Source organism: Camponotus vicinus, unplaced genomic scaffold (assembly GCF_025532165.1).
Source record: "Camponotus vicinus isolate PSW18456_S1 unplaced genomic scaffold, iyCamVici1.0 SCAF_9, whole genome shotgun sequence".
Classification (NCBI taxonomy): domain Eukaryota; kingdom Metazoa; phylum Arthropoda; class Insecta; order Hymenoptera; family Formicidae; genus Camponotus; species Camponotus vicinus.
In genome coordinates, this window is record NW_028141981.1 from 8,841,633 (window position 1) to 8,860,377 (window position 18,745).

Here is an 18,745-nt window from a genome sequence, read left to right on the forward strand (position 1 = left end):
CTACAGCCGGCAATAAATGTTTCGTAGCTCGTAAAAATGTTATTGCCTTCTGTGCGGCGCGATACCAGAAGACGGCGCGCGAAAGCAAAGGAGGACGTTGAGGTGATAGAGACACTCGAGTCAGAGCCTGGCCAATTCGCTGTATACAGTCAAGTATCGACAGACTGTGTACAAGCCGTGAAATGGTGATGTAACAAGTCGTTATCAAGAATAGAAACAATTCTTTACGTCAGTTTTACATACGGTTATTTTAACATGCAAAATTTAAAATTCCATGCTCTTTTTAACTCATCATATTCTTAAATTACTTATATTGAAGCTTGAGTAATCTATGTCGTAGCTTTCGAATATATACTTTTTATTCGGTTGGCTCTTTAGCTTTTAATTAAAATATGCATGCTGAGAAAGTCACACCTGAGATTATATTTACATTTATTATATGCACACACACAACAACGGTGTACTCTGAATAAATGGAAAATAGAACTTGTGTGTAAATGGGTTTATTTTGTGTCTAGGAATCGCCCGTCTTTCGATTGCGTTATCCTGATTCCGTATAAAACTGTAATGCATACAATGCAACGCGTTGATCCGACTTGGCGGTAGATAAGTTATACTATGACTCGGGCTTGCGTTAAAGAAGTCGGCATGGAATATCATGGGGGAAAGAGGTGAAACGAACGAACGACACACCTCCTTTGCATGTAACTCGAGAAATAGCATTCGTCATTGCGAGACCGGTCTATTATCACGCTTGCAAGACAGATAGAATGACAATGCCAGACGGAAGTGAAAGATCCAGGAAGTGTTACGCGTGATATTATAACGTTAGGGCGCTATATAGACCGCGATATTCATTCTCAGTTAAATTTTTATTTCTAAATAATTGATTCTAATACAGGAATAATTGATCTAAACATAAGGAATAATTAAATTAATATTTACGATAAAGCTTTCAGCGCGATTTATGAATAGATCAAAGATGGCAAGAGATATATGTACGGTCTAATTAAAATTAAAAGGCATCGCGTGTGCTAATAAAAGAAAATTGGAGAGATTAAATGATGAGAATTCGAAATGAAGGATTTAAATATGTTAGCGAATCTACGTTATTATCTCGAAAGAATTAAAAGTCGCCTGCAAGAAGACAGCGCGTTTCTTATTCCGATATAATAACGCTCCCTCTTTTTTTACGTCGCTAATATTGCCGTATAATCTGTCGCCGTTTCGGAATAAATAACCCGCGGGGCGGCTAATAAAATTCGACGCCTGCGAAATTTTGTCGGTCGCATCGCCCTCGCGCGTCGCCCTCTTGCGCGACAGAAGATTCCCGGCGGATGCGTTTCTCTCACGATGGCACGGGATACTGTCTATATAAAGACACATAGCCCGAGTAGGGCAGAAGGCGGCACAGCGTGCACCGCGTCGCTTCATTTGTCTTTATATTAACGTCGCTGTGTAACGCCGTAACAGCGTTATGACGACACACAACAGTGTGCCTACATCGCCGCGGAACAACTTTTTCACCCCCTGTATTTCCCCGCATCGGCCCTTTTTCTCGCCTCCTTATAAACGCACCGTCGTTTTACGAGGGACTCTCTGGCAGCCGGAACTGCCTCTGATTCCAAATTATTACTCGCAACGTCTACGGAGATGGCGTTTTTCGGCAAATTACGTTTTCGTTATGATCGGTATGAAAGGTGCGCGATGATTGTTAAGAAAAAAGAAATTTAGAAGAAATGTATATTTATTTATATTAAGAGAAGTGGTTATCTAAAATTAACCATTCAAGAATTCTTGATCGAAAATGCATTGGTAAAATTTAAAGACTAGGAAAATAATGACTGTTAATCTTCATGTCATTCTTGAAAGTAGCAATAATAGTGAAATGTTATTTAACAAATCCTGAGAATCATAAAAATAAAGTAAACTTAATTATCAATATAATATTGAAAGAATAAATAAAATCGTAAAATATGATAATGATAAGAGCGACTTGGAAGAATAGAATAAAATCTCGAATGGTCCCCCTAACGCATATTAGCGCGATAATTGTGGCGAAAAGTTTCCTAGTGAAAATTCGTGTTGCTCGCGGGCAAACTTTCAAATCCGTAATAGACACAAGAGAGGTGGAACACCGGCTTCTTCTCTTCTCGAGGAGATACGTCGATATCTCGACCTAGGTGTACGTATTATCTACAGGTAACTCGGAGCAACGCGGAAAATAAAGTTTTCTGCCGCATGCTCGTATATATATAAAGTAATACCGATACGTGAGGTCGGTTTCTCTCGTCCCGGAGGCGGTATTGGATGGCGGCTCCCAGGGGGTTAATTTCGTGCCGAAGGGTGGAAAATATTCACGGTTCTTTAAAATCCGACGAGCCTGTCTCTTACGACCTTCCTCTGGGGTGGCGTTACGCCAAACGGTCACTCAAAATACCAGGCCCCTCGTGCCGTCCATTTTCCGCTCGCCTGTGGCGATCGTTTCTTAATCCGCGCTAAACTATTCCAGGATTACATGGGAATAGTTTAGTGAGATACGAAAAATAGACAAAAGTTCCTCTTGCTAAATAGGAGGTGCAATGATTCCACCTAAATATCATACAATACTTTCCCTGTCACTCGATAGTTTCATTCATCTTTTATTAACGCACTGTCTTTGCTTTACAGTCCATCCGTTGCACGGTGAACGGCTGCTCCTGCGAGTCCTTCACACCCGGTAAACGTCACCTGCGTTACTGCGAGAACTGTCATCACGGCTGGGTGCCTCACGGTAAGTCCAATCGCCTCTCATTCGAACGAAATTAATCATGGCGCGTATCGCGTTATTGGTAACCAGTATTTCCGATAAAAAAAGGAAAGACAAAAAAAACGAGAAAAGATTTTCCCGGGGATATTCCGACGCTTGGTGTCGCGTGCGCGCGCGGTTAAACGCAAATTTTCCAACTGTCAGCATACTTCATCCGACGGGCCCTCAGGGACGAAATTCAATTTTCCAACGATGACCACCGCCCATCCCTCGTTGGGCATCGCGCGCCACCCCTTTGTAGAAGACCGTAGCGCGCGCGCGGGTTATCGAATACGACAATATAAGACGCCGAAATACTTTATGCCCTCGTAAGTTTCCGAATGTACAGAGGAGAATCGAGAGAAGAAGAAGGGGGAGGACCGATCTCTGTTTCTCGCAAAGTTCCATCACGACACCCGGCAAATACACATTCCCGTACGTATACGCGCACATACATACACGCGCATACGTCAAACCGCGCTTAAAATTCCGCCTGCTTGACCCGCGATAGATTGGACGCGGCGCGGCATGGAATACATATCAATTTCGGGCTTCCTTCCGCCCGGTCCCGCGGGAACGCGGTTGCATTCTCTCTCTTTTTCTCTCTCCTCCCTTCTCTCGCACCCTCTGTATTACGCTGGAGCGAGACGTGTCGCGATCTTCCGTATATCGTTGCTAAAAAGTCGCATGACAATGACAATTATTCTCGCAGGGGAATGTCGAAGGGCTTGTCGAAGGGATTGAATTAGAATTAACATAATACTATTAGTGTACTAGACTAGAAGCAAAGTGCATAATTATGGAGATATTTGAGCACTCATCGGTTGTTTGGAAAATGGAGTTTATGTTTGGAATATATTTTTACGAATTAAATGCGCAATTCTTAATCAACATATTGTTAAAAGCTCTATTATTTCTGTCTCAGAAATAAAAGTATCGAAGAAACATAAAGATTATGTTTCTATTGCTATTTATATTTGTTTCGAACATATTGAGAAAACTATTGATATTTTGAAGTACTCATAGAAATTTTTGTAAACTTATTGCAGTATCTTTTAACGAATGTCGAACACAATTGAAAATAATTATTAATACGTATAATGCATGCATAACACTCCATCATTAAGAAAAATCAGCTGATTAATTTATCAATATCTTATATTTTATCTTCTTGTATCATGAATCAATATACATTCTTATATGTTAAAATTACAAAAGACTAATAATAAGATACAAAGATGATTATCGTATTAATTGTAAAACACTTTTGGAAACATGAATATAATTGTTTTTCTTTCGATATAATATGAGCGACTTAAATTAAAAATAAACAATTAAAACACAGTCCTCGTTACTCTTTATTTCGAACCGGTTTCGCGGAGAGAAAACGGTACAAAAAAGATTTGTCATTATCGATCCGTCAGTAATTAGGATAATAACTTATATTTATGCATTATAAGCGGTAAAAAATTAATCACGTGCAATAACAGAATTATTGTTGAAATCAATGAACATTACATTTTAAATAATCCTCGCAGAAACTAATATAAGCCTGTATAATTTTTTTTTAATACAGTTATTCAAAATTTTCAATTTAAAAAATGGAGTGCTTATAAATATTTTACATTATTTATTTTAGGGCATTTCATTCAACTTAATTACACTTATCTTAGCAGTACACGTCCTTTTTATTTACGTGACCGGATTTAACTTACGTATTTGATTTCGCTTAAGTACCTAACACATGTCAAACTAGGTAGAGCATTGTTGGTAATGCCACCGTAGATGCTTTGTACGAGGCATCGTTCAACGCGCGCCGTGAAACGAAATCACGAGTAGTGCGCTGACAAAGGCCTTTTTAAATTGTAATGAGCTGCCAAAGAGTGAATTATGTGCCGTCCAAGTGCCATCGAGTCCTCGGCGAACCCCATCCTATAAAACCCCGCCATACACGCGTACATATCCCGGCATCCCTGTGGCCGCTCTCGGCCACCCCATGTCATGAATATATTTACATTGATCGGCCGTCTCGGCATTTTTCATTTGGCTCGTCGTTGTGTCGGATGGAACCGAAGTGTGTCTATCCCTTCGATACTTTATTTATATCGACAGGACGTGTCTGTCTTTTTGAGGGCCGTGCGCTCGCGCACATCTCTCCATGCAGTTTTCATCAGAAACTCGCGTATGAGCGATGAACCCGAGCCCGACGCTAATGATCCTTTCGTCCTTGCCCGAAATCCCCGGAGTTCGACAAGATAGCTTCCTGGGCCTCCAGTATTCGCCAGATATGTATCATATATACGTAAACCTCTTGGAATCAAAGTTCGTCACGCTCAAGAGATGTAAGGACCATTCAAATGAAATATTTATATATATATAAAGTGCTATAAATCTTCATTTAAAATATACACTTAATAAATTTGAATAATTGCGTCTCTCTTTATTAGTAAGAGAAATATATTATTTAACATCTAAAAAGATTATTTGGCACTCAAATTATTTTTATCGTGAAAAATCTATTTTTTTTTTAACTTAACTGCGATGAAACCATCGGAAACGATCGAAGAGTAACCTTGCGAGACCATTACACGCGGATTAATCTAAGCCGCGCGTTTTACATCCACGACGATGCGAGAACGGATGGCTGGTTTCTTAATAAAAATTGCGGAAAGTAGATGCGTGGATAATGAAGGGTTAAAACGGGCGAGGTACAGTTACGCGATTAAAGCATCGATGTTGAATACGTATATAGGGACCTCCTTTCCGCTGCGGCGTAACCTCGACGATAAGAGGATACGCGCGTACTCTAAATCCCATACGCGCCCTTCCTGATAATATACGGGAGAGCAATTTATAGCGTCTCGGTGAGGCAGAATTTTTTGAAGTCCGCCTCTAATACTTTACGTGCCTGCGCGAACCGATCATCTACGCTCGCCATTCCGATCATCCACAATTTAGCCCAATTAGACATATTTCACTGCACTTCATCGTATGTCTTTTTAGTTTGCGCGTAGCGGATATCTATCGTGGCGAAATCGGAATCATAAAGCCATCGATTGCAATCGATGGTTATAATAATAAGTTGTAATATATTATTATAGGGTTAAACGAGGTGTAATACGCCACATATTTGTTTAAATTAATATAAAATACACTTATAAACAGATTTTACTGGTAATTGAAAAGTTTACTAATATTAATATTTTTTATTTAATTGAAGTATTCTAAGATAAGATAAACTTTTTGAAAATATTGAAAAAGGGGTTTGCCCTCGATCTTTGGTGAAAAACGTCTTCGATAACTATAATCAACAAAAATAATTTGTTTTGTTTTAAATTATAAAATATTTATAAGAATAATCGTTGGAAAATTAAACTCGATCGTATGTATGATTATTAATTGCTCGCGATTTATTTAATCTTGCTTGTCTTGTGTTCCTGCAAGATTTGTTCGCGTCTTATATCGTAGGAGAATTTTATGGGTCCAGCCGAAAGCTGATGGATAAAATTATCGCTATACAAAATTTCATGACTGCCGAAAGGAGGAAGTCCTCGAGAAGATCGGCAAGGTCTCTCAACAACGAGAGGAGGAACTATGCAGTTAAGAACGGTGACAGGGTTGAAACGCAACATCTGCGCCTCCATCTGCACCTCTCACGATCGGCAGCTGGCGGAAGGTGAAGGAAAGGGCCCCGTAGGGCCCTCAGAGGAAGACGTCGAACTTTGGCCCGCAAAAGGGATATACGCGCGTCTCGGCGCGTGCACGATAAATCATTAAAAAGGCGTAGCCCGGAGTGACGCGCGCCGCCGTTAATAAACGCGCCACCAAACACTCTCTTTCTTTCTCTCTCTCTCTCTTTCTCTCCCTATCTGTGAATTACGGCGACCATGAACGAGCGGGGGTTATACTCGCCCCCCGTCGCAGTCTTTGTTTCGCATCAGCCTGCGACCGAGCTCTGTACTCGGGCGACGGGGGATGATTTACTCCCCGTTCCGTGAAACACGCACTTGCAATTATTTATCCGAATGCTTATTATAATGATTCAGATTCTGTTTATAACGTGTAACAAGACTGAATGAATCTTTTAATGATGTGTATCTTTATCTATCACGAAAAGTAGATATAGATTTTAAAAGTTGTGTTCCCCGAGTAAAAAGACAGTTTGATTTTAAAATGTTAATTGAAAATAGCGATTTTTATATATTTTATATTTAATATATAATTAATAAATTTTGTTACAAAATTTTTTTTCTGTATAATATGTTCTATATCGCAATTATAATTTTAAATTTTAATTATTATTTAATAATATAATATTAATATAATATTATCATTTTAAAACGAAAATAATTATTAATATTCTGTCTGTAACTTTGAACGCAAAATTAATATTCCATATTTACGGGATTCTAGTCTTTGTCTCTAACTCTTTTAAGTAAAAGAATTTTTTTTTAATATACCTTAATTAACAAGTCAGATTTATATTACCATTGTCTTAAACATAATGCGGATACATTTCACTAATGGTTATATGATTCCGTCGCGTACTTTAAGCGGGGATAAAGTCTGGAATATTTTGTCGTGGGGGTGCATTACGTCCCATTAAGAACGTCGAGACGCGTCGCGCCCTTTGGAGCTTAAAACACGGGCCTATTTGTTCTAATATGAAACCGATGCTAATGGCGATATATCATAGCCATTCCCCATCCACCCTTCCTTCTCTGCCACCTAGAAAACGTCACCATGAATCACGAGATGCTAATGTACCAATTTATCTCGTCCCGACTTTATTAAGACTTACTTTTTCTCAGCGCGAAGGGAACGAAAGATCGCGGCCGTTCACGCTAACTCTCGCTCGTCTCTCGCCGGGGCTTCAATTTATCGATGTGTATACAATCGCACACACACATATATGTCTGTAAAAAGAAGATCGATATCGAACGGGCGAGAGAACACGTATAAGCAGCGCCGAGATACGGACTGACAAATTCCCGCGACGGAATACACGCTCGTAAATCATGGTCCGGTTTTGGCGGCCGAAAGAAGGATGACGAGATCGTCCTCCTGGAACTCTTTAAAATTCCTTTCGGGGGTGACGCGTCGGTCCTGCTGCGCCGCATCATTGTCTCATCATCGCCGTGTTCTACGCGCGCGAAAACTCGCTCCTCCACCTAAGGAATCGCTACGCAGATCCATTAACGCTCCGAGTGCCGGAGATAGCTTGCTATTTTGTACGTGGAAGATTCGCCGATATATTTTGCACTTGAGAAACAGACGAAATATCATCCTTTGAAAGTGTTTTCTTAGAATTTATATATTTTATGTTAATAAATATTCATTTTTTTTGTTAAACAGCGAATTTTTGTATATATTAGATAATTTCCTGCATTCTAAGTATATTAAAAATTTTGTTATATTGTAAGTATTAAATAAATATGAGATAAAATATTTTTTTTATTAAAGAAAATTACAGATATTTAGCAAGATTGATTTTTTATATAATATTTTTTTATTAAAGAAAATTACTATATTTAGCAAGAAGATTGATTTTTATAAATCTTTTTTATAGTAATTTTTTTGATGGATCAATATCTGAACGAGTACGAGTATCGAATTCTATCAAGTTTTTCTGTTTTCTTAGATTTTATAAAATTCCACTGATATATTAAAATGACAACTTGAAAGGAAATAACTCTAACGATACAAGTGAGTTTCTCCACGCATGAGCGCTATTTATAAGTTGCGCGTTAATAGTTTAGCGGTTAATCCAGATTCTCGTCCGTCGATTATCTCGATAGGTGGGAACACTTGTCGAAGGCGAGCGCAAAGTGCAACGGACGACGGAAATAGCCGCCGGGCTCTGCCATATGGGCGCGATGGGCGCGCGGGCCAGAATGTCGCTCGATAAATCTGGCGGGCGTACAGATTTGTCACGCGCGCGAAAATAGACGCGGAACGAGCGAGAGAGCTCGCGGACCGCGGGTGTCGAAGGGCAGGAAGGGGTGGGGGTGGGCGCGGGGGCGCGAGGCACCGATGAACCGCGACGCCAGGGCGCGAGGGGGATGAAGGGAGACGCGGGGACCGGACGCGGTTGGTGGGCCTCGACGTCGCCGCGTAAACACGGAGGCGCCGCGACGCTTTACGACGCCTCGCTACCTCGGCCGCTGTTTAACTTACAGCCGCGACTTTCTGGCACGCAGGCCATTTTCACACCGCCGGCCGCGTAACGACGACACGCGCGACGTCAGGCCGACGGAACGTCGTTGGAAATTGCAAACACGTTTGCGAACGCGAGACGAAAATCTCGCGTTTCGAATCTTGGTTTAGAACAAATATTTTCTATATAAGGAGACATATTTATTATTATTTTTTATGAAGTTCAATGTTTATTAAGAAATTATATACTGTTCCAGCATGATCCTCGGCATTTTTGGAGGAAGAGCCCTTCCTTCCATCTTTTAAATAAGTTGTAGATTCTGAAAAGAGAAGGTCCAGTCTTGCGATAAATTCGTCGAGTCATTTTCTTATTTCTCTCTTTAACATTTCTAAATTTTCTGTCAGACAAAGCTTGCTGCATCGATGGGAATAAATAGTATAAGACACTATGTCCGGTGAATATGTTAGGTGAGGCAAAACAACCCAATCATGTTCCAATAATATGCCTTTAGTCAATTTCGCTACATGAGGCCAAGCTTTGTCATGCAAAAATTTAATTGGACGACGACCTTTCCTGTAAAAGGTCGTTTTTTCCAACTCCTCAAGTGAAATTGATGATATCGATCTGCAATTGTTATTTCATCGAGTTCGAGTAGTTCATAGTAAATCATACCTGACAATCTTGGTCAGCTTTATGTGAAATTAATTAAGAAACTTGGCTAGGTTGTTTTGCTCTACTCGACCTATCCATCGGATGTAACGTCTTTAGATTATTATTTGTTCCCATTGATATAATACACCTTATTTAACAAAAAATTTAAAAATGTTGAAAAAATGAGAAAATGGCTTGACGAATTTATCCCAAGCAAAAATCAGACTTTCTATCGATCTACAATCTATAACTTGCTTGAAAGGTTGAGAAAAGTGCTGAGAATGATTATTTTCATTAAATTGTACATATATATAACATATTAACAAACATTAAATTTCATAAAAAATAGTGACAAACTTATTTATACACTTGATAGATAATGATAAAATTTATGTAACATATATCGATTATTTGTAATCTTCTATATTTAATTTCTCAGATAATATCAACAGAGACACATAAAATATATTTATAAAACATGCATTTATCTTAATATTATGGTTCAGTGATTTCGATTGACGAGACGAAGAAGTTCGGACTCTCGGCGCGCTAAACCAGGGTCAAATTCGAAGGGACAGTCATGTACCTTGTGTGCGACGCGATGTGGAAGGGCACCGTGTCCCATCAATGTACCGTAGATCTGTGCGCGCGGCAATTCTCGGGATTAGGATTAAATATTGATGGCGCCGGCTGATACAGATTAATGTACATTCACCGGGCATCTCGATCTCCTCGATCTAACCAAGCGAGCGTTATTTGTCTCTGGTTCTCCGTCAGGAGAAACGCGAACTCCCTCTTACACCCCGGTCGATTCTAGCCCCGGCAGCTTCCATGACGAAGGACGAAGAGGGATCTCTGATTACCACCTCGGACGCGGCACGGATTGTCGAGTCCTCTTATCTGCTCCGTTTCTCTCTTTATCGTGCCAAGCTCCCGTTCTTACCTCGTCCCCCTAACCGTCCTCTCAGCCTATCCTACTTCGGTTATGATGAACGGTGTCGCTGGGGGAGGCATTTATCCCGAGATACAACGTCCTGGGGGAATCTATTAGCGTGGCTCGGATAGATGCGAGCTTATTTACTCTCGCGATAACGTCGAATTATCTCGAAGAGCAAAACGTGTTCGAAGATGCTTCCCGGATGTTCCTCGAGATGGAAGATTCGTCATGACGAAAAAACCAAAGACACATAGTATAAGAGATAAAATAATTCTTACGATATTAGATTTATTTTATATAATCATCACATTTTTTTACATTTCTTCTCATAATAAAATTATAAAATTTTGATGGGTTGGAACGAACGTAAAGCATATTTAATAATACTCAGGTGGATCTCAGAAAAATCTGCTAATCTACGTAAATCTCCTTTTTTTCAAACATAATGATATCTCGATAATACTGTTCGCGCATAAACGGTCGTGATCGATCAACAAATAAGAGAGAGGAAGCGCCGCGACGAAAAAAAGAGCCGGGCCGATTAAAGAGTGCTGCGTAACGAATATTTTGACCCTGATCGTTCATTGTAATTAATGGCGCCGGGACAGCCCGCGCCGTGTAATAATCGGTAATTACTCACGGTAATTAAATAATCGCGTTTATCGCGATGGATCGGCTGGGTGGCCCCGAAATATCGACTCACGGAGGACGACGCGTCTCCGACGCGAGACCGATAAATCTCTCTCTTCGGGTTTACTCCCGCCTTGGCTGGCGGCCTGCCCTGAAATTCGAGTGCGCGAGATAATACGCCGTTGAACGAAGACGAGCATCGAAGAGTGGTTTCCGTCTCCTTGTCGCGAGTACTCGGGCAGGCCCTTATTCTTACCTAGACGTCACGTTTGATGCCAAATGTGACTTGGAATCCCATTTGCCTAATCACCGGTTTCGCCAACTTTATCCGTTGTCAGTTAACTTTATCCTTAGCTTAAATCGATTAACTCTTTCTCTGCAATTAAAATCGGCAAGCGACAAGGGAGCAAGTGAACTGAAACTAAATTAAGCGTTGATGAAATCGTGAGATTTATGATTTTCACAATTCATCGTATCAGTAATATTATATAACTCAAAAAGTATGCAAAGAAATGTTAAAAAACAGTCTTGATTTATAAAATATTTATGTCATGTTTTTTTCAATTCGTTTGAATAAGAAATGTATTTGTTAATAGTATGTAATATCGTATATTAAATTGTATGAATTGCACATATATTTGTTATCACAAGTTTGGAAAATGGATAGACACAACACCTTTCTCGCATCTGACTCAGCCTAGCGAAACACGGATTAGTCTCCGTGATATCGGAGCAAACAAATGGCGTCATTCTTCCGAGAAACGTTCCACTTAATAACGCGGATAACCCCGACCTCCGTTTTTCATCCGTAAAGACCGTCCGACTGCTCCTTCTTACGCATTTGTCAGCCGCGGTCAGTTTTCGCAAGCGTCGCTGTTCGTGATCAGCCTGTCGAGCAAATTTCCTTTTCGAAGAGAAGTCAAGAAAGTACTCTTTTATACGAAAAAGTTGAGCTATAATTATTTAGAGAAACAGAGAAAATTAGAAATCATTTTACATGAAAATTTTACAAAGTATAATCTTCTTTTTTAATAAATTTTGTGTGGGTGTTCATTTTTTTCCGATAAAAATGTTTGTGATAATTTCACGGAAATCTAAAACCTTGTATAAAGGATGACGACATCTAGTTAAAAATGTATCGAGTTTGATTAAAAAATTCTCAAATCTCAAAAATTTTAAAATCGAAATACTTAGAAATACTTGATTTACTTAGGAGATATTCTATTGGAGGCTGAAACTATCGTAAACGCTTCTTCATTCCAACCGCTTCAAGCTCGTCATCGGCGTAATTTTTAGTAGCTTCATATTTTTTTAAATGACAAAGTGTGTTGTTAGTGGAGGCGTAGGAGAGAACGAAAAAGACCGATTGTGCGGCTGCTAAGCGGCAGACAGGATTGTGGCGACTATTTGACCGCAAGGGAGGAGAAGAGGATGTGCGGTCAACGGGGTCCCCGTGAGATTAATGTGTCGCCTCCTATCACCGATGATTGACAGCGCCGTGACCGCGACAAAGCGCCGACCCTCCCTCAGCCTCCCCTCTTAACCCTTGCCGTCGCGCCACTTTGTCCCCTCAGTTTGCAACACGGCGACTTCCTCGATGAACGTCGCGTCGCAGAGGTGCAAGATTACTCGGCCGCAACTCGGTCGTGCCTTATTGAAAGTTTACTTCGCTCGTTTTATAACAGCTTTCATATATATTATCTTTACGATGATTATGTCTGCGCTTCATTATATTTCGCGAATGGACTTTTTTCCTAAAAAGATCTAAATAGGTACATAATCATAAATACATAAAATTATATTTTTGCTGCGCTCTTTTAATACGTAGAGTAAGATAAATGCGTGCATATTTCTCGACTCCGACGCTGTATTTAAATTACGCCGGAAAAATACAAAGCCATCGCGATTAAAGCCGTATCCAAGGATCTTCTCATCAACGGAAGAAAAGTTTTGCAAACAGGTAGCATCGCTTTCCATTCGATCCCGCGGGTCTGTCGGCAATTAGCCGGGCGGTCGCGGGGGTAATTAGATGAAGGTTTAATTGCAGGCACTGCCTCGTCGTAGCTCGTAAACGAGAAAAGCTCGCCTGTCTCCGAGGTGCAATTCCCCGCATATTTACATCCCCCGCGGGACGCGAAAGGGATATAAGGCAGGAGAAAAGAGCCCGGGAGCGGTAGCGTTAGGGACGAGAGAAGGCGACGAGGCGGTTCCCCTTTCGAGCGGTTTTACCGTTCCCCCTGGCCGTCTTAAAAGAAAGGGTTAATTAAAAACAACAAAAGCTATCCGCGTCATTAGCGCCCGTTTGTATGCGCCGCGTTAGCGTTAGCGTCCGGAGCGCTATTTTCGACCTCGACTTTAACGAGGATACGTCGACAATCCCGGAGCATCTGCGGGAAATCGACTTCAGAATGTCGGCGATCGATCGAGCGATGCAAAAGTGACATTTTGATCTCTCCGAGGGTTTCGAGATGTTCCTACAACGAATCGCGAATCTACCCGCTTCGGTCCTTCCTGTTTCTGATGAGATTGCACTTCTCGACTGCGCAGAGAAGCGTAGGAAAGGACGGAAGGGCCTACACACGGAAATGCCGTGTCACGAGCCACGAGCGTTTTAACGTTTCATGAACAACGTAATTGGACAGAGGATAGTTATATTCTTAATTTGTTTATCCAGTTAACTGTAGCAGGCATTATTCCCGTAATGATTTAAGATCAAATAGGACAATATATTGTTGAAATGGTTTAAAACGTCGATTCAAATCTTGGAATGTTTAAGATAACATATTTTTTTATAATTTCCGATTAATCAAAAATAAAAAATCTAAAAATCTGTAAACTTTCAGAAAAAAATTCACTATATATACATATTTAAAAAATGGAATATTAATTTGTATATAATAATTTCCGTAAAATATTAATTTATCACTTTATTTATCAAAATAACAATTCAATGATGCATATTTTATTTACATATTTTTATGATTTATGTACTTAACATAATAATTAATTGATAATTTTTTTAATAATAATAATGATTAATTGATACTTTTTTTTTAAAGATAAGAATTTTGGAATTTACTAAAAGCCGTGGTTGGATTTTCTTCGTTGCTTAGAATTTCACGTTAAAACAACCCGATATTGTGGCATTCATAATTATATTAAGTCTCGCGAAAATCACACACAGACGGTATCCTTGACGCCAGATTGGAGTCCACGACGGTCGCAGCTAGGAATTTACTAAGATGGATGAGGACGTCGTGTCGGCTTGTGCCGCACTCGGTAACGTGGTTGTAATTAGTAAGAACTTGGAGTGGCCCCCGAGTTCGTTCAAAGTTCCTTCGATCAAGTTCACGTTTATTGTATTTCGACACTCTTATTTCGAGCAGAATTATTTATCATCATTGTATCATTTCACCAGTCGCGATGGATTGCGAAGCGCATATTTCTCCCGGGACATTTCGAGGTATTATTTCAGAAAGGCATAGGGAGATTAATTGAATCCCTCAAAAAACGCGTGTTGTAGGAGATAAATTTTTAGCAATAAAGAAAATGTCTCAATAATAAATCATTAGATATATAAATAAGGGATTAATCAAATAAAATAATAAATAATAAGTGAGATAAATAAGACACATTGATAATGTCATAATAAAATAAAATAGTAAACTGTACAAAATACTTTCATGTCACTTTGTAATATAACTGAATATATTAAAGATGAAAAGAGATATCGCATGCGCTTCTGAGATAAGAGACCGAAAGAAGGTGCTACTGGGGTGATTAAACAAGTACAAATTTACACGCGCTTACTTTGAATCGCGGGCGGATTTATCTTGTGCGATTTTTAGGCAAAATCGTGCAAGTCGACCGTGCAATCGATCAGCGCAGGTCGCAGTCGTATCCATCCGTAACTCTAGCGAGGAGATTTCGCGCAGCAGATAAGCGCGAAACGAAGTGCTGCGAGAAATAAAGCGGGACGCCGTAATTACACGTTTGGAAGTACGCGGCTCTTGCAGATTGACATCAAGCTTTTCGGGCCGCGGCCCCCGCGAGCGTACCGTGCATAAGAAACTTTGTATTAGCGGGCCGAGCGTAATTCTGCGAAACAGCCGCGTTATCAGCAACGACTCCTTAAGCACTGAAAAAGCTATTGCGGCTTTTATCGCGCTCGGATCTGACATTTTCCGCGAGGACTCTCGAACTCTCCTAATTCCCGAGCGCGAGGAGCGCGATATCGATCGCCTCGAACGAAGACGAAGCGTTCGCTCCTTCCCATTTTTTTTCTCTCTCTCTCTTTCTCTCTCTCGCCATATGGGGTGTCTTTCGCTCTGACAATATTTCGCGATAAATAGTCGTATCTATTCCACTGGAGGTGACTGCGAGAATCTCCGCCGACATTTATATGTCTTATTCCTCCCGACCACCGCCCTCTCCTTCGTTTCGCTCGGCCACGACGAGCTCTCTAACCGGAGTTATCTCCCCCGCAAATATATATTAATGCGAGTGATATATCAGCTGGCCCCGCGAGGGACAAAACGTTAAATATTGGATAAGTTGGTCCGCGGTCGGCCCGCCGAGACCGAATCTCGGTGATGGATGGCCCGCTGCTGACTGTCATAACAACTTCGGCGTTGGTACTACTCGCGAGATGTCCACGTTGGAAGATGGAAAGGTCCGTGGATAAAAGTGACTGCCTCTTCGTATCAAGGCGCACCGGGGAACTCTCCGATGATCGGAGAAACCTCGGGATTATTAACTCTCGATCTTGCCACAGCGTGTTCGAATCTTATTCCGACTTGGATTTGCTTTTAACTGTCGAGCTTACTTTACGATTTGATGGAATATGGCAAATTATGAACAATAAAATATGTATATATGTGTATATATATGTGTATTATATTTCATTTATAATTTATCTTATATAGGAAATATAAATAAATAAATAAAATTTTGAAATATATACGATCAAAAGCTAAAAGTAAATAAAATTATATAGAAAATAACAAGTAAATAAATAAATATATATAGAAATAAATAAGTATATAAATAAAATTTGAAATATATGCGGTTAAAAGCAAATAAAAATAAATAAAATTATATAGAAAATGAGAAATATGTAGAAATAAAATTTTGAGGTATATATTTAAATGTATATCATAAGAAAATAAGATATTTTTATGTAGGAATAATCTATGCATCCAAAATACGCGATCGGGAACTGATAATTGGTTGGCCGGTTATTCTGGAATGTTTCAAACAGCCGTTTACCTAAAGGCGGTATTCTATTAGCAGAGAGGCCAAGTAGTGTCACGTCGACGCACGCGTCCCTCGAGGATCAACCCTTTGCCGGTCCCTGCATAATCCACGACCCCGTAGAGACCCAGCGCGAAATTAGAGGCCCCTTTCCAATCCGGCGTCCTCCAGCGCCGAGATGATTTAGGGCAGAATTATCAGGAGGAATCCAATAACGAGGACCGCGGAATATGTACCGCAGTGAATTAAGATCCAGACGCGTCTCTCCCCTCGCTTCGAAGAATGATGCCAAATAATAAGATACCAACGGTCGCGGAACATAAACACATTCCACTGTAACATATATAGCTAATTCATTTAAGCCGAAAACCAGAATAGCATAAATTATTCGATTAATAGAAAGTTATCTAAAGAATACGATATGTAGTAATATTTATGAAAAAAAAAAGTAAACTATGTAAAAATGAAGAAAGCTAGTCATATTTGTATCACCCCAAATACAAGTATTTTTATTGCAAAAGATATAATTGTTATCAATTTATGTCGTCATTGTCTCTTATGCTATTCTAATTTCCCGCAGATATCGATATTTCTAACGAAGCGAAAACGCTTTCGAGGAAGAGTTGACGCTGACATCTTACGAAGAACAGATGTGCGCATAAAATATAAGTCGCGAGTGAGCTTGATCGTTAAAGAAATCGATAATGAACGTCGGCGGAATTTGTGTGACGCACACGTGAGGGATAAAGAGAATCGGACGCGTATCTTCTCGCTCGTAGAAAGTCCATCCCGATCCGGGGAAAAGAATTCGGTACATGCAACGGGCATTCGTGGAAATGATAACGCGGTCCGATGTCACGAGAAGGGGTTATCGAGCAAAGACAACGGCCTATGACATCGATCGGTCTGTGTCACTCGATGTAAACCTCATATCGCTTTAACATTAATTATTATTGCCTCTTCGACACTTCTCAAAGTCCGCGAAGAAAACATTATGTCCGTGTTTGTCGCGATAACCACGATAATCCCGTCACGTTCATCTCGGTTGCCGGCTGTCGTCTCTCGTGTTACGAAAACTGAAAGAAATCAATGTTCGGTACGCTTCTTTCGTGACAGATAACGATATCTGTCATCTTGCGACGCATGTAACGATTGATATGAAACTTTTTCTCTCTCCAAGAGCAGCATAACTTCAAGTATTAGTGGCTAATGTTAGAATTTTAAAAGAATCAATTCAAATCTGGTTACGTGAAAAATACAATGTTTTTTTCATATTGCACTTGACAATTGTTCACTATATCTGAGGCCATGAAGAAAATATCAAAGATTAAGACATGATGATAATATTATCGTTAAACATATGCATACTTGAAGTCTACGTTTCATCCATGTTAACGATTATTATTTTCAACGTCGAGAAAGTTTCGAAAGAACGCACCTTTCCGCGAGATGTTGATTCGCAGTTCTATTTGTTTTCCCCCAAATATTTTAACGTACCGCGAAAAGAAGACAGCACTTTTCGACCCGGCGATGTATATATTCGCGTCCCGACGTCCGCGAGTAGCACGAGACCGACCCACTTCGTAGCACCTAATATAACCCGCTATTCGATCGTATGCCTCCGGTTTTACGGTGTAAACAGACCGTTGGCGAGGCCCGTCACTCCGCGGATAAACTCGCCTTGACAGAATGCAGGTCCCCCAGGAAATACTCGACCACGAAAATCCCGCAACTCTCGCCGACGTAAATCCCTTTCCACGAAGGCAAGCGAGGAAAAAAAGTGGAGGATCAATTTTCCTAGGACTATGTGATCTTTTCCATGACTAGCTCTATGGACAACAACTGTCACAATCTTGGCATTGTTTCTCATCTTGATTGGCATTGTTTTATTTAAATATATACAGCAAATTTTAATAAAAGGGGTAATTATGGGATCGTGCGTATCGCGATAAATTTATAATTTTTATTTAATTTATAAAATTATTTACATAATAAATTTTTTATTTTATTAAGAATTAATAAATTATTTAAATTACTATTTAATTTATAAAATTTGCGGATTATATAAATCTCTCTTTACGATTATCAGAGCGAAGCTTGATTGGTCTATCGAATAAATCATCACATTTTTTTATAACACACACACACACACACACACACACACACACACACACACACATGTACTGAAATTTCTATTTAAAATAGAGAAAGTGTGCGCATTTATCTATTTCTATCCATTCCGATATACATCATCGCGCGAGATGCCGAGTAAAGAGCCATGGACGACGACGATGACGACGACGACGAGGATAGTATGTGCACGGGTTAT

The 18,745-nt window shown here is 40.0% G+C and overlaps 2 protein-coding genes across 5 annotated transcripts in view; one reads left to right on the top strand and one right to left on the bottom strand.

Moving 5' to 3' along the window:
* The window catches only part of LOC145976650 (uncharacterized), a 279,978-nt gene that overhangs the window by 132,204 nt on the left and 129,029 nt on the right, over positions 1 to 18,745 (bottom strand). The gene's annotated exons all lie outside the window — the stretch shown is intronic.
* LOC145976649 (uncharacterized) overlaps positions 1 to 18,745 on the top strand; it is a 247,172-nt gene that overhangs the window by 87,147 nt on the left and 141,280 nt on the right. For all 3 annotated transcript variants that reach the window (XM_083107879.1, XM_083107881.1, XM_083107882.1), the window contains exon 3: positions 2,671 to 2,773. In XM_083107879.1, the coding sequence (XP_082964005.1) occupies positions 2,671 to 2,773 (103 nt within the window). The remainder of the gene's footprint in view (positions 1 to 2,670; positions 2,774 to 18,745) is intronic.